General features: G+C 28.5%; 3 protein-coding genes across 3 annotated transcripts in view; 2 read left to right on the forward strand and 1 right to left on the reverse strand.

Annotated features, from left to right (window-relative positions):
- Positions 1–5,447: 5,447 nt before the first annotated feature.
- Positions 5,448–10,360, forward strand: PmUG01_07038700 (zinc finger protein, putative; the record flags this gene model as incomplete). Its single annotated transcript, XM_029004139.1, has 5 exons — positions 5,448–5,449; positions 5,645–5,759; positions 5,929–6,058; positions 6,215–6,649; positions 6,846–10,360. Coding segments are annotated over 5 exons (4,197 nt in total).
- A 2,504-nt stretch (positions 10,361–12,864) lies between these two features.
- On the forward strand, positions 12,865–14,919 carry FH (fumarate hydratase, putative; the record flags this gene model as incomplete). The annotated part of the gene is made up of 1 exon (XM_029004140.1): positions 12,865–14,919. One exon carries the CDS (start codon positions 12,865–12,867, stop codon positions 14,917–14,919), a length of 2,055 nt encoding a protein of 684 aa, XP_028860858.1.
- Positions 14,920–16,185: 1,266 nt separating this feature from the next.
- Positions 16,186–17,270, reverse strand: part of PmUG01_07038900 (conserved Plasmodium protein, unknown function) — a gene marked incomplete at both ends in the record, with an annotated part of 4,599 nt that continues 3,514 nt past the window's right edge. Inside the window, one exon of the mRNA XM_029004141.1 lies at positions 16,186–17,270. This exon is cut by the window's right edge and continues 760 nt beyond it. Within this exon, the coding sequence (XP_028860859.1) occupies positions 16,186–17,270 (1,085 nt within the window).

Here is a 17,270-nt window from a genome sequence, read left to right on the forward strand (position 1 = left end):
AATAGGAGGCGAATACGTGTATATATGTATCATACACACGCATAGCCGATTAGACATTCTGTTGTATTTCCGTATATTGCATTAAAAACACGTATATAGACAATACATATATGCACACTTTTACATATATACATGTGGGAGTACATTACTTTAAAAAATTGCATTTTTATTTCGTACATATTTATGTTAGCATACCATCCAGTATGATGTAACTAGACGGGTATTCATAATTTTTTAATTATGTATACATTCACATAGACGTATTCGAAATATATATATATACATATACATATATGTATGGGTACACATTTTAAACGTCGAATTTAAGCTAGCGCAACAGTCGTTTTGCTACTCTTCTAACGGTAGTACGAGCTGACGTGTTCACGTATTTTATTTGTAAAGTCTTTAGTTCTTTTTTTTAAGCACCTTGTAAATTTTTCATACTTCGCTAATGTACATGCATATATATGTGTGAATATATGAATATGTAAACATTTTCGTTATATTTTTTATTTAATAACATAGACACTTCTGTTTATGAATGTAATCAAACGTCCATACATGCTAATGTAGTTGCACCTTACGTTATATATACAAGTGCACACATATACATGCATATTTACGTACATACATACATACATACATACGTACAATCATCTGTGTATATATATTATAATGTACTTTCCTAGGCATATGTTTGCATACCTAGGTAACTAACACGCAAACAAATGAGAAGGGGCAAAAAATAATCTCTTTTTTTTTCTTTTTTTTTTTTTTTATTCTTTTCCCCCCTTCCCATTTATGTCTATATTATGTTTCTTAAATCTTTTCATTTTTTTTTTTTTTTTCTCTTCTATTTTTTAAAAATTTTTACAAGGCATGTATGAATAGCGCTCACTTATTCATACATAGAAATGCAATTAAATAGTACTAGCCTTATTTATAAACATTTTTCAATGCATATTTTAAATATTTTTAAATGTGCTTATTAATACACTTCACTACCCAACCAACCGGAAATGTTAGATGTTGCACACTTGTTACATTAGTAATACAAAGAAAAGAAAAAAAGAGAGAAAAAATATATATATACATATATACATACACATATACACACATATATACATACATAGACGGAAAGACATATATTATATACCAAAATACCATATATGATTGCACAGTTTGCACATTTTAAAGTTTTAAAGTAGAGGAAAGTGTGTATTTTTTTTTTACTGATCTAGTCGTTGGTATTTACTTTTTTAAATGTTGCTAGGAGATAAATACAGATATATATATTTACACATGCACACACGAATACTCTTAAACCTACGTAAGACGATCCATATATTCACATGTATATATATACATATATATATATATATATTCTTATGCTTATATATATATGTGTGTCTCTCGATACCATCCCACTCACAACCCTCTTTATATTTTTTACTGTTACATATAATTATGAAAAATTTATGTGTTTATCAAAAAATTATGAACAGTTTTTTGTAATTTTTTATAATTACAACTAGGCACATTTTCATAAATAGATTTACATGTTTACAAATTTTTTACGCAGTTTTATTTTTATTTTATCAGATCAATTTTACTTCTTATTACAGAAATCTTTTTTTCTTTTCATTTTTTAATAAAGCAGTATAATACAAAAAAATAAAATAAGATAAAATAAAATAAAGTAGAATAAAATAAAAACATAATAGTAATTATTATAATAAATATGATAAAAATAATAAAAAAAATGAGTAGTGAATGTGTGAATGTATAGCACTATAAATGTATGTAAAACGAACATACACAATACAAATAATTCATTTTTTTTTTTTTTTTTTTTACGTATATAGAGCAACTACTTTTTTAGATGAAAAAAAAAAATATATATATATATATATATATATATATATATATACAAGTAACGACTAATTCTTAGGCGGCAATACCCCATTTTTGCATAGCAGTACATTAAACAATACCCTTTTGTTATATTCAGTGAGATCTTTTTTTTTTTGTTCTCTTTCCTTAACATTGTTTGTTTTGTATGTTTTTATATGCATACGTACGTAAGTACATAAATGTGCAGAAGTACATATACAAATATATATATATATATATATATATATATATATATATATATATATATAAGTAAATACATACGTACGTACATATATATGTATATAGATATACACAACTATAAAAAGTTACATGTACATGTGCAGGTGTATATGTACACAAATTTGTGAAGATAGAGGGGCGAGAATTAATATTATTAGATCAATGCATAATTAAGAGAGTAAACTAGTAGTACTACATTGTTAGCACATTCATAAACTTATTTAAACGCACTGGTCAAGTATATACATACATGTAATTTATATAATATATATACGTAAGTATAATTCATATAATATATGTGCATATATAAGTATATATTTGAATGTACATATGTATGTGTGTCCATGCCCTTACGTGGTTAAGCATAAAGGAGTTATTAAACAGAATTAAAATTTTTTTTTTGTGCCATTTCTTGCACGTTGAGAAACATTTATACGGATACACAATATATGTTCATATATATATATATATGTATATGTATATATATATTATATGTGTAGTAACATTTTCACATGGGTACTTTGTTTTTTTAATATACTCCTTTATACCAGTTTCATATATGCGCAAAAATTTTGTTACAGTTACGTAAAAAATATCAGTATATAATTGTAATACGTATGTGTGTGTGTGTGTGTGTGTAGGTAGGTAGGTGGTTCTTTTTTTTTCTTTCGATTTTTTATTTTCACAAATAGCCATCATTTATTGATTTTCATTTACAGTTAGTATAGGTTATACCATATAGCATCATATACGCATGTAATAATTTATTTATATATACATACATTATTACATGTTCATGCGTATATATATGCATAAGTATACGCGCATACACACGTACACTCACAGTTACACATAAATACACATGCATACACATCCATTCGCGCAAATACATAATGTTCCTATAGAAAAGAGTAATTTAATTTTTTTTAAGAATTAAAATTTTTTTTTAAAAATATTTATTAGTTTTTCGGTGATTTTAAATTAACCGTATTTTATTTTTTATAAGTAGTAAGCATTTTTTTATTTTATTTCATATTATTTCACTTTAATTTTTAATTTCCTTATTTGAACAACTACCTCAGCAGTAAACACGGAGGACTTGCACGTGAACAAATACACATACACCCATGCGAACGTTTAATCATGCATACTTGGACATATATATATATATACATTTAATACTATGTTTATACATAGTATACGTACATATACATATTCATTGTTGCATAACGTGTTGTTAAATTTAAAAAAAGAAAAAAAAAAAAAAAAGAGATACACATGCATTAAATTATTCTTATAATAGCTTATTGCTAATGTTTATTATTACTTCATTTTCATCTTATTATTGTAGCTTATTTTATTATTTTTTTATTTTAATGTTTAACCTGTTACAGTTATTATGCAACTCATTACAATTTATCATGCTCAAGGTTATGTATAATGCATACTAATATATAAAAGTTGCACGACTTATTATATATAATTTCTTTTATTTTAAATTTTACATTATTCCTATGTTTTTTGTAGTTACATTTGTTTTTTGAAGATTGAAGTTCTGTATATGTAAGCAAGTATATATATAAGCGTGTATGTATGTATGTAAGCTTGTATGTATATATGCGTGTATGTATGTAAGCTTGTATGTATGTATGCGTGTATGTATGAAAGCTTGTATGTATGTATGCGTGTATGTATGTAAGCTTGCATGTATGTATGCGTGTATGTATGTAAGCTTGTATGTATGTATGCGTGTATGTATGTAAGCTTGTATGTATGTATGCGTGTATGTATGTAAGCTTGTATGTATGTATGCATGTATGTATGTATATATATGCATATATATATATAAAATATACGTACGCATGTACATAATATTATATACACAGTGTATACACATATATATATATATATATATATATATATATATATATATATATATATATATATAATACGAATACATCGATTCGCGCATTTTTCAATTTATAAACATGTCTGTTGTTAGTGTTAGTAGCATTTTTTGTTACACTAAAAAATTATAAATACGATTGTGTACATTTTATTTCAAAAAAAAAAAAAAATAATAATAAATAATATAAAAAAAATAAAGAGGCAGAATAAAAGGGGTGGAAAGAAAAAAAAATAATGAGAAAGAAAAAACACAAAGCGAAATAAGGCAAAGCAAGGCAAAAGAAGCTAATGAAAAAATCAAAAAACAGAAAAAAAAAACAAGTATTCTAAATAAACAGTATACTGAAAAAAAAAAAAAAAATAGTTGTACAAGTATATTTTCACCTATTTGCCTTATTTAAAGTATTTTAAGAGTAAAAGCACTTGTATCAACGATTTTATTCATTTATTCATTTTAATGTATGAACGTGTGTTTGTACGAAATAACGTATGTATAAATGTGTTTCTCTCGTTTTATTTTATTTTATTTTTTTATTCTTTTAAATTATGCCTAACGTTTTTAATAAATTACAACAGAACGTTTATATTCATTTTATTATTTTCTAATCTTGCTTGTTTTTCATTTACCAATAAGCATTACGATCTTTTATTTATCTCTTTTATTTGCCTCGTTCATTTGCTACTTTTATTTGCCTCGTTCATTTGCTACTTTTATTTGCCTCGTTCATTTGCCTCATTTATTTGCTTCGTTTATTTACGACTTTTACGTATCCCTGTTATGTACACTTATTATTTACCACTTTTATATACCCCTTTTCTTTTACCATTTTTCCATTTTTAATTTTTTTTTTTTTTGATAAAAATAGTATGTTTAATTTGTATTATACTATTCCCTTTTTTTCTGTTCAACTTTTTCATATTTACACACTGTAATTTTAATTTTTTGAAATGATATTTTTGAACCTTTATTTTTAATGTCTTTTAAATACATACATATATATATATATATATATATATATATCTGCTTTAAGTATTTGCGTAGATTATCATTTTTTTTTTTTTTTTTTTTTTTTTTTCATTCATATTTGTGTGTGTATTTTTTTTGGAATAATATTTAAACGTGTTAATTTTATGAATCAGCAATAAGTATACGCTAATATTTGTATACACACAAACGCGTAAATATATATACATATAAGCACATATACGTATATATACCCACCCACATACATATACTTATACGCATATATATACCTACACACACTCATATATACGTGATATGTATATGTGTGCACATTACCTTTGTGAGGGCAAGAGAGAACCTTACGGATAAGAAGCGACATTAAGATATTTGTAATTCGTTCGTCGCATATCTTTTTGGGCATACTCAAGTGTTGTAAGAAAAAATGTAAGTCTAAAAACAAAACCTTTTAAATGATCATTATATTAGTGAAACATGAGATATGTTCGAGGATACCTACTATATACAAGCACATACGCGAGTGGGTGTATGTATGTATGTCTGTACATGTGTGTATATGTGTTACATATATACTCAAGTGCATTTTTTTCTTCCCTTTTTTTTTTCATGCCCCCCGTGAAGGCTATACAAAACGCAGCTTTGCTCTTTTTACGCTAAAGGAATATGTGCTAGAGGAAACAAATGTAGTTGGGCTCATGGTGAACTAGATGTTAGACCTATGCCAAAATTTTACAAAGTAATTTTCGAAAAAGATTAGTATAGACTATGTTTACTGTTATGTATAATTAAGGATTCATTTTGTGTGCTTTATCCATTGTACATGTTTTTCCCCATCTTTATATTTTACCCCCTTACATATTTGTCCCCTTCCCCCTTTTTATGTCATCTTTTTTTTCCCCTTCCAGACGAGAATGTGCTATACATTTTTGTCCGGTAGTTACTGTGAGGCTTCTAAGTGCACATTTGCTCATACAGAAGAAGAATTGAGGGGGTCAGGAAAAGCGTTAAGATTATGTACCAAGTATTTCTTAGATGGTAAGAATGTTCCGCATGCATTGAGTAGTTTCACATGATAGATATAAATCTTTCTTTATATTATTCTCCTACCATTTTTGTTCCTCTAACATTGTAGTATACTTTTTTTTTTTTTTTTTTTTTTTTTTTTTTTTGTTGTTGTTTAAATTTTCATAGGGTTTTGTAGTAAAGCAGACAAATGTCCTATGGCTCACAGCATAAATCAACTTGATCCCTCAGTGAAATTTTCGTCAAGTGAACTTATGAATAGGGTATATGACAGGGAAGAGAACATGCCTTATAAGAATAAAATGGATATAACCAATGATGAAAATGGAAATAATAACAGTGCTAGTAACAGCAATCACAGTGGAAATAATTGCGGCAGTAACATGTATACTGTTACGAACGGAGTGGAAAACGATGAAGAAGACAAGAAAGAAAATTATTATATCATGTTGAACCATCGTAATGATAACGAAAAAGAAATGAAAATCTCAAAGAAAAGCACTTGTAATTTTTATAAAAATAATGAAAAGAAGTCATATAAGGAATACGTACCAGAGTATGAAGGGGAAAACGATTATCTTGAAGAGCTTAAACAAGATACCGGTATTTACAAAAAAATTTTTATTTATATGAAACTTGTATGGTGTGTGTGGGAATGTGTGTGCAAACATTTATGATGCGATAACCTAGTTGCATACACGCATATATATATATATATAAACATATGCACGCATGTATGTCTACGCGAATGTCTACACAAATATGCTTATCTACATGTGATACTTTCCCCCTTTTTCAGGAGACTGCTTGTACCACGATGAGCACCTAATAAATAGGGAGTGCATGATAAACAACGGTGTAAAAACCAATAGTCGTATGAACAACGAATTGATTAAAATAAATGATAATTTACCATCACAAGGACATAATTATAACGAAGATGATATATTAGGTGAAGATAGGGAAGACTCTACTTGTAATATATACAGATATAATAATATAGACAACAATAATATGGACATGTTTAAAAATTATGAAGGTGTACATAATTTTAATATTACGAATAAAACACGATTAATTAATGAATATTATGAAAATAATATTACTCCGTATGAAACAAATATACAGAATGTCAACAACAATGTCGATAAGGAAACAGCCTTAAGAAAAATAGAGAAAATTAATTTGCCTAAAATGTCTCAGATATCGCAAATACCGCAAATACCGCAAATACCGCAAATACAGCAAATACCGCAAATACAGCAAATACAGCAAATACCGCAAATACAGCAAATACCGCAAATACAACAAATACCGCAAATACAGCAAATACAGCAAATACCACAAATACAGCAAATACAGCAAATACCACAAATATCATCCAATATGAACTTAAACGTAAATTTCAATTTATTAAACAAAATGGAAAAAAACGATGTGGACTTGCAAGAGGGCAAATATTTTTTTAACAAAATAAACAGAAAAGACATTGCTGATAATTCCCTTTTTGATTCCAACACAACCACATATGAACATTCGAAAAATAACTCGAATTATTATAATGACAATATTATTAATTTAAATAGAACCAAGGAGAATTTAGATCTTTACGATGATGTGGGTATGTGTTTCAGCTACAAAAGTGGAATCTCCGCCGAGAAAAGTGTTAACGATATGAACGGGGAAGGAAATATGAAAGATGCAGGACATATGGACTATGCTGGAAATATGAACTGTTCAGGAAATATGAACGAGATGAACAACGGGTACAACTTGGAAAACCTCATATACAACATGAACAACTTGAGTTTGGTAAACTCAGACGAGAACGAAATGGAGATGAAAAACAAAATGATGATGTACTCAATGATGAAAGCACGTGGTAAAGGGAAAATACTAGAAGACGGGAAAGGGAATGTGAAAAATGTGGAAAATATGGAAAATTTGGGGAATGCGACTGATGAAGACATGAGACGAGACGAAGAAAAAAATTCTAACACTAAAGAAACCTATTTAGAGTATACCAGTGGAGGAGATTGTGAATATAATAAAATGTTTTTTAGTAATAAGTTTTTATTAAGTAATTCGAATGAGCACAATGAATATTATGAGCCTTCTAATGGCCAGTATAACAAGATTAATGGCCATTATAACGAACAGATTAATGGCCAGTATAACGAACAGATTAATGACCAGTATAACGAACAGATTAATGGCCAGCTTAATGGCCAGTATAATGACCAGCTTAATGGCCAGTATAATGACCAGCTTAATGATCGATTTAATGAACCATTCGAAATGGTAAAAAACGCAAATAAGATTATGAACATCAATGTAATAAGCAATTATTTTACCAATAGTCATTCTTCTTTGGGGTCTAACACGATGCCCAGCAACATGCCCAGTAATATGTACAATAGCGTGCACAGTAATATGCACAGTAATATGCACAGTAACATGTACAGCAGTACAAGCAGCGTGAGCAATATGAGCAACATGATTGACTCTACCAGAACATCTAACATTAATGGTTTGAAAACGACTTTAAATAACTGTACGAACAGTAAAGGAAGCATTAACAATGGCATAAATGATAACATTCACAACGTTAATAAGGTTAGTAGCAGTACAAGCAGCAATGGAAACAAACTAAATATAGAAAGTAGTAACAACGAAATGAACACGTTTAAAAGTGTAGAGAGAAATGGTAGTAACAACAATGAAAGTACTAACAATGGAAGTGTTAGCAATGGTAACGCTAGCAGTGGAAGTGCTAGCTGTGGAATTAATAATAGTATTACCTCTGATTGTGTAACTAGCCAAAATTACAGGGTAAGAGAAACTGCATCCATAAAAGGAAAGAACAATCAGAAGGAAAACGATCAAGAAGAAAATGCGAATAGTAACTGTATTTTGAAAAACTTAAGCAATAACACTAATAGGAATATAATTATAAATAACAAAATAAGCAAAATGGGAAAAATGAACAGTATCAACAAAAGTGCAGCTAATGACTGTGAAAATAGTCTAACGAACGAAAAAGACGGTGAAGATGATTTATTATTAGATATAAAGGCGCAGTGCAGCAGCATTAACAGTGGAAGTGCTAGTGTAGTAGTAAATAGTAACAACAACGGTGTTATGAACAGTAGCGTGAACAGTCCGAACGATATAATTAATAATATTGATAACATTGGTAATGGCAGCATATCATATAAGAAAAAGGTGTACATGTTAAACCCCAGTAACGCGCAATTTTTGAATAACAGTGATATAAATAGAAGAAATGACAATGTAAAAAGTAGAATAAATAGTGTTAATGAAGATGGTAAAAACATTGACGATATAAACCAAATTTTAGTAGGTAATAATCATAACAGTGTTGGTAATTATAAATTAGATGCCCTTATTCTAAATAATAAAAATGAAGAGAGAATGAATAGTCAGGTAGAATACAATTCAGGGAGCATCAACCATTTGACACACTTAAATAGAAGTATTGTTCATCATAACTCTAATAATTATAAGGACAATAGAACTTTAATAGACATGTGCACAATGGGGTGTAATAATAGTAACATGAATAATACTCCTATGGAAACTGGTATGGAAATAAAGAATAACGTTATGAGCACCAATGTCGTAAACAACTGTATCACTAATAGACCCTTTAGCAGTGATTACGTTAATAAACACAAGTCGAGCATTGTTAAGAGTAGTAATGCCAATGTGCCTTTGAGCAGTAATACTAGCAGTAATGCTAGCGGTAATAGCAGTAACAGCGTCAGTAGTGAAGAGAAAAATTGCATCCTCAACGATTATAGGAAAGTTGATTTGACTCAATTAACGAAAAGCGGCTATTCAAATAATTTCTGTGATATAAAGAACAATAGTTCCACTGCAAAGAACAACATAGATTTATACGAATTGCCTTACAACAGCGATGAAGGCTTTTCCAACTATATGTGCAACGATGGTAATGATAGCAGTAACAGCACCAGGAACCAGAACGGTAGTAACAACAGTAGTAATAATAGCAGTAACAAGAACAGTAGTAATAATAGTAGTAATAGCAGTAATAATAGTAGTAATAATAGTAGTAATAATAGTAGTAATAGCAGTAATAATAATGGTAAAGATGAGATTCCCTGCAAGAGAAATAGTTCGTCCAACATGAACGTTGAAGATGGAGCAACCTGTTTTAGCAATCAGAATGGAAAAAAGAATTTTAAAAATTACAACCCCCTAACTTACAGCTTCAGTGGCCTATGTGAATGTTTGGGGAAGAACGAGGATGTAAAAAACGACGAATAAGTCGGATAACACACGTGTAAATGCCCAAATGCATGCACGTACATATGTATACATATTTGTGGAAGCATGTATTTTTATAGGTATATGTATACGCATGTATGTATATGTACACGTATGTATGTATGTATGTATGTATGTATGTATGTATGTATGTATGTATGTATGTATGTATGTATGTATGTATGTACGTATGTATATGTACACGTATGTGCGTATGGAAGAAACGCAGGAGACAAAGTAGCGCAGTTACGCAAAGAAACCCCGAGTCGCATAGCATAAGGATATACATGTATTATTTTTCATTTTGTATAATAAATTGTTAAAAAAAAAGAAATAATAAAAAAAAATATATATATATATATATATATATTTAAGCACTTTAAATGTTTTCATATAATTTGTAGTACGATCTTCACTACATCAATTGTAAAAAAAAAAAAAAAATTCATGATTTTTGAATAAATACGAATTTCGTATTTTTCTCTTATTATTCACTTATTATTCTCTTATTATTCACTTATTATTCTCTTATTATTCACTTATTATTCTCTTATTATTCTCTTATTATTCTCTTATTTTTCTCTTATTATTCTCTTATTATTCACATATTATTCTCTTATTATTCTCTAATTTTTATTTTATATTTTTTTTCTCCATATTTTTTGCATACAATTAAATAATGCAAAGAAATGTTTTTCTTACATTTTTTGAATTTACTCTTCATTTGAGAATTTTGTTGTGTCCAACTTAAGTAAAAATAAAGCATACATATTAGGAGGCATACAAGTGTACCCTACGAACATGCATGCGAGTATGCATAGGAACTAACATATACGATAATACATATAATACTGTGTACACACATATACAGGCATTCTACATTTCACATTTTTCGAGCTACCTCCTGACATTTCATTTTTTTCCCCTTTTTTACGTAAAAGTATATGCTTCATTTTTAAGAATACATCATATATATATATATATATATATATTTTTTTTTTTTTTTTATATCCGTCCACCTATTTTTCTAAAAAAAAAAAAAAGCAGTAATATATGTAGTATTATTTTTTAAAGTTACATTTTGTTCGTTTGTTTATTTTTCTGTAGATTAACTTTATTTTTTTTTTCAAATAAAAGAAAAAAAAAAAAAGAAATAATAAATATGTGAAAAAAGAGAAAAAAAATAGACTGCTGTATATTCAGATAATAAGAACTATTTTCACTAGATTTATACAGCATTACGTTTACGCTCTTATATATATATGTATGCATATATGTATACCTATGAATATGTGTTTCTGGCTGTGTTTCTGTTTTCACTGAAAGTCGCTTTAAAAGAATTAGGCTGAACACATAAATGCAATTGTTCGCAAATGTGTACACGTGCAAAAAGAAAAATATAGAAAAAAATGTGCACATCGTTCTGACATCATTATAACATATTTCCAAATTTTATGTATAAATATGAGTCGATGAAAAATTCTTTCTTTTAAATTTACAATGGATGGTGAAAGTGCTAAAAAGGCAAAACAGAAATAAATTTTAAACAGGATGACCTGACCTCTAGGTGAATGCACATGTACTCATGTACACATATACAATGTATGTACAATACATACATATAAAAAGGGCGGAGGGAAAAAAAAGAAAAAGATATAGGAAAATAAAAAGGAAAAGAAATTTGCTTTATATCTTTTACTCTTTCTTACGTTACCATTCCTCAAAATTAATAAAAGGAAAAACGTAAAAAGAAAGCAATCTTACGAGAATGAACTCCAAAAATGCTAAGCACAAAAAAATGACAAGTACGACGTATGAGAGAAGGCATAAATAAAAAGAAAAAATAAAGCAGCTGAAAATGAATAAAATTGTCGTAAATTAATAAAATGAACTAAAAAGGAACCACATTAAAATAAACTACATTAAAATGAATTAAAATAAAATAAAATAATATGACAATAAATTATAAAATAAACCGAAATATGATAAAATAAGTTGAACTGAAATGAACTAAAATAAATTATGGTAAAACATGACAAACTGGCAATTGATAAAGGATATGTTTTTCCATATACACAAATAAAAAAAAAAATTTATTTTATTTTTCGCGCTTGTCCTTTTGTTTTCACCCCTCTCCCCCCGCGCAAGTTTTTTCGAAGCAGCTGAATGTTGGCTGCTGGACATCATAAAAAAAAATAAACAAATGACCAAGTAGCAAAATAAATAAACAAATGACCAAGCAGCAAAATAAATAAACAAATGACCAAGTAGCAAAATAAATAAACAAATGACCAAGTAGCAAAATAAATAAACAAATGACCAAGTAGCAAAATAAATAAACAAATGACCAAGCAGCAAAATAAATAAATGACAAAGAAACGAAATTACGGAGTAGCTATTTTTTAGGACGTACACGATATTCAAGCTTCGCGTTCATTCTGTCTCATTAGACTTTCATTATACTTTTCTTTCAACTTTAAATGTCCCTATGCTGACAAGGTAAAATGCTAAATGCTAAAAAAATCGCAGTTCTGCTCCGCCACAGAATATACAAAAATAATCACCTGTACGTTCATGCAAATGTAAATGCTAATGTTAAATTTAACAATATTTGCAATTGGAATAAAGTAAACAAGACATATATTAACACGTTGAAGAATTTCTTGGATGTACTAGAATTTGAGGAGGGGGGAGAAAATGAAACTGAATATAAACGCATTGATGAATTAAGCAAATATATAGAGGTTGTTAAAATTAATAATCAGCCAATTAATAAGAGCAAATATTATGGCTTGGATTTCGAAAATGAAGGTAACTTTTTTAATGAAAAAGGAGATATAAAATTGTGTCCTGAACAAGTCAGGCAAAATGGTAATGAAAAAAAAAAAAAAAGTTTTATTAAGGAATACATTCATGTACCTCCTTTTGTATTAACAAAATTATGTGAATATGCATTTAAAGAAATATTATTTTTTTTAAATAAGAAACATTTAAAGCAGTTGCAAAATATATTAAATGATAACAAATCAAGTAAAAATGATAAATATGTAGCGATAACGTTAATTAAAAATGCTGTCATAAGTTCTGAGCAATATCTACCAGGATGTCAAGACACAGGTACAGCAATTATTTTGGCAAAAAAAGATGAAGAAATAGTGACAACATATGAACATAAATATCTCACATTAGGGGTCTACAATGCCTATAAAAATAACCACTTTCGGTATAGTCAGCTTTCCCCTGTGGACATGTTCAACGAGGTCAATACGAAGAACAATCTGCCCTGTCAAATAGAAATATACAGTAATGTGAGGGAGGAAAGCAAAGATAAGCAGCAAGATAAGCAGCACGATGAGCAGCAAGATAAGCAGCATGATGAGCAGCGAGAGGGACAGCACAACGAGATGGGCGAAATTAAAAAGCCGCTCAAGGGTAAGGCCCAGAGCGGTGGACCAAAATTTGAATTAATTTTTATTGCGAAAGGAGGGGGAAGCGCAAACAAAACTTTCCTTTTTCAACAGACAAAAAGTATATTGCATGAAGAAAAACTGTACGATTTTTTGTTAGATAAGATAAAAGAAATAGGTACATCGGCTTGTCCTCCATATCATTTAGCAATAGTTATTGGTGGTTTGTCAGCAGAAATGAATTTAAAAGTAGTCAAGTTAGCAACGTGTCGTTATTTAGATAATTTGAAAAAAGAAGGAGGTGTATATGGGAAAGGATTTAGAGATATAAAAAGTGAAAAGATTATTTTAGATAAGGCTCAAGGTTTAGGTATAGGGGCTCAGTTTGGTGGTAAGTATTTTGTACATGATGTCAGAGTAATTAGACTACCTAGGCATTCTGCTTCATGTCCTATAGGTATTGGTGTTTCATGCTCAGCAGATAGACAAATTAAATGTATTATAAATAAAAATGGAGTATTTATGGAAGCATTAGAACATGAACCTATAAAATTTTTACCGGAAATAACTTTCAAAGATTTAAATAAAAATGAAGGAATAAAAATAGATTTAAATCAAAACATGAATGAAATATTATATACCATTTCTAAGTATCCTGTGTCAACCTTATTATTGTTAACAGGTAAATTAGTAGTAGCAAGAGATACAGTTCACAAACTAATAGTAGATAGATTTCTTAATGAAAATATACCCATACCAGATTACTTTAAAAATTATCCTATTTATTATGCTGGTCCTGCCAAAACACCTGACAGTTATGCTAGTGGTTCATTTGGACCAACAACAGCAGGTCGGATGGATGCTTATGCTGAAGTTCTTATGAAAAATAAAGCATCTCTAATATCATTGGCAAAAGGTAATAGATCTGCTGTAGTTAGAAATGCATGTAAAAAATATAATGGATTTTATTTAGGTAGTATTGGAGGTCCAGGTGCAATAATAGCTAAAAATAATATTAAAAAAGTAGAGATCATAGATTTTCCACATCTTGGTATGGAGGCAGTGCACTTAATAGATGTCGTTGATTTCCCTGCATTTATTGTTATAGACAACAAGGGAAACGACTTTTATAATAAGTGGCTACCTTCATAGTGAAGTATCATGTGTATATAGAAAAGTCTTATACCCCATACAGCTTGTACCCTCTACGGGGGAGTGCACATAGATGTGGCCCACTAATAATTGCACTCGGGAAGAAGGGGGAAGTTTTCCTGCGAATTGTCATGCGTGTGTGAATGTGTATATGCATACCGTCTTATATGTATGTTCATATTTACATTTTTTTTTTTTTTTTTTTTTTTTTTTTCCTTTTTTAATTTTAAATAACCTATTATCTACAAGCGATAAAACACAAAGTCGTTTCGGAAATATTTTTCCCTATTTTCCATTTTTTATTGGTGTATCTTTTTTGTTTTCCAAGTGTAAGTCATTGAAAAGGAAACGTAAAGGCACGGGAAGAAAGAGTATTCGCGTTCATGTTTATTTACGTGCAAGAATAGGTACATATATAAATAAGTAAATAAATGCTTACATAAATAAATGCTTACATAAGTAAATGTGTACGTAAATACTTACACATATATGTATATATATTTACGTAATTGTACATTTACATGTATATGCGTGCACCCGTATGTATGCGCAGCTGTTTGTCTCTCATTTTGTGTCCCTTTCCCCTTTTGATGTTTCTGCGCCTTTTCGTCCGCTCAGGATTAGCGATGCGTATTTTGCTAAATACTTTTATTTTTATTTCTACTATGATTTTTACTTCTACTTTGATTTTTACTTCTACTTTGATTTTTACTTCTACTTTGATTTTTACTTCTACTTTGATTTTTACTTCTACTTTGATTTTTACTTCTACTTTGATTTTTACTTCTACTTTGATTTTTACTTCTACTTTGATTTTTACTTCTACTTTGATTTTTACTTCTACTTTGATTTTTACTTCTACTTTGATTTTTACTTTACTTTGATTTTTACTTCTACTTTGATTTTTACTTCTACTTTGATTTTTACTTCTACTTTGATTTTTACTTCTACTTTGATTTTTACTTCTACTTTGATTTTTACTTCTACTTTGATTTTTACTTCTACTTTGATTTTTACTTCTACTTTGATTTTTACTTCTACTTTGATTTTTACTTCTAATTTAATTTTTACTTCTAATTTAATTTGTATTGCTATTTCTGTTTGTATTTCTATTTTTATTTCTGTTTGTATGTGTATTTTCATTTGCATGGGTATTTTTATTTGTATGGCTATTTTTTTTATTTAATTTTTTTTTTTTTTTTTGAGCCATTTTTATCCTCTTTTTATGCCTTTTTTTTGAACAGTTCAGAAGAAAGCGAACTTTTGTCATTTGTTCGTGCGCAATTTTTGACTAATTTTTTTGAGATTTTTTTTTTTCTTCTCCTCCAAATCAATCGTTGCAGAATGTCCTTTTTTGGAGTTTCTCTTTTCATCATGTGTATAACTATTTGCATCGTCTTTTATTTTGGAAATATCCCGACTTATAATGTTTTTTGCAATGACGTTGGGCATGTTTTTGTTTTCATTTCTTTTTTTTATTACATTATTTTTGTTTTCTAATTTAGGAGAATAAGGAATAGTTATGGACATATTTCTAGTGATACTTTTTTTTTGTTGAGGTAGTTTATTTCTTTTTCCTTCTGAGTTTTGAATTATGCTATTTTTTTTGTGAGTATAATTTTTTTTTGTGGTGCTATAATTCATTGTTTTCTTTTCACTGTCTATTTTATATTTATTTATTTTTTTTAATAGGATTCCAGTATATAGATCTCTATTGTTAGTATTTTCTAATTGCAATTTTACCTTTTTAACATGTTCACTAACAATTTTGTAAAAATCATAATACAATATTCTTTGCTGTAAAATTTTGTTTATATTTTCTTTATCATCGCTCAAATGAAGCTGGATATTTTTTTTGTTCTTTGAATTGAAATGATAACAATTGTCTTCATTGCACTGACTTCTCAGTGGAATGGATAAGTTCTGTGAGTAATCACTCTGATTCTTATCGAAATACATATATGTGTCCTTCTCCCCAGTAGATATATTTTCTTCTCTTGTACTATTCAAATTTCTATTTGTTTTATAACTCATATGTGTTGATTTGTTTTCATTTTCACTTAATTTTTGCCAGAAGATGCATATAGTTCTTCTATCATAACTTTGGGTTGTTGTATGGACAAACTTCAATATATTTAATAGCATCAAGCGTAGGGGAACCAAAAATTTATCACAGGTAGTTGAGTTATGGAATGATAATTCGTTTCTAGAAATATACTTTCTCATATATTCATATTTATCACTGTGTTGTTCCCATTCTTCACTGTCATTTGGAAGGAATCCTTTAGGTGAGTCCTCATCAGTCCTATCTACAATGAATCTATTCACACTAGCCTTGTTCTCATCACCCC

This window comes from Plasmodium malariae, assembly GCF_900090045.1.
Source record: "Plasmodium malariae genome assembly, chromosome: 7".
NCBI lineage: Eukaryota > Apicomplexa > Aconoidasida > Haemosporida > Plasmodiidae > Plasmodium > Plasmodium malariae.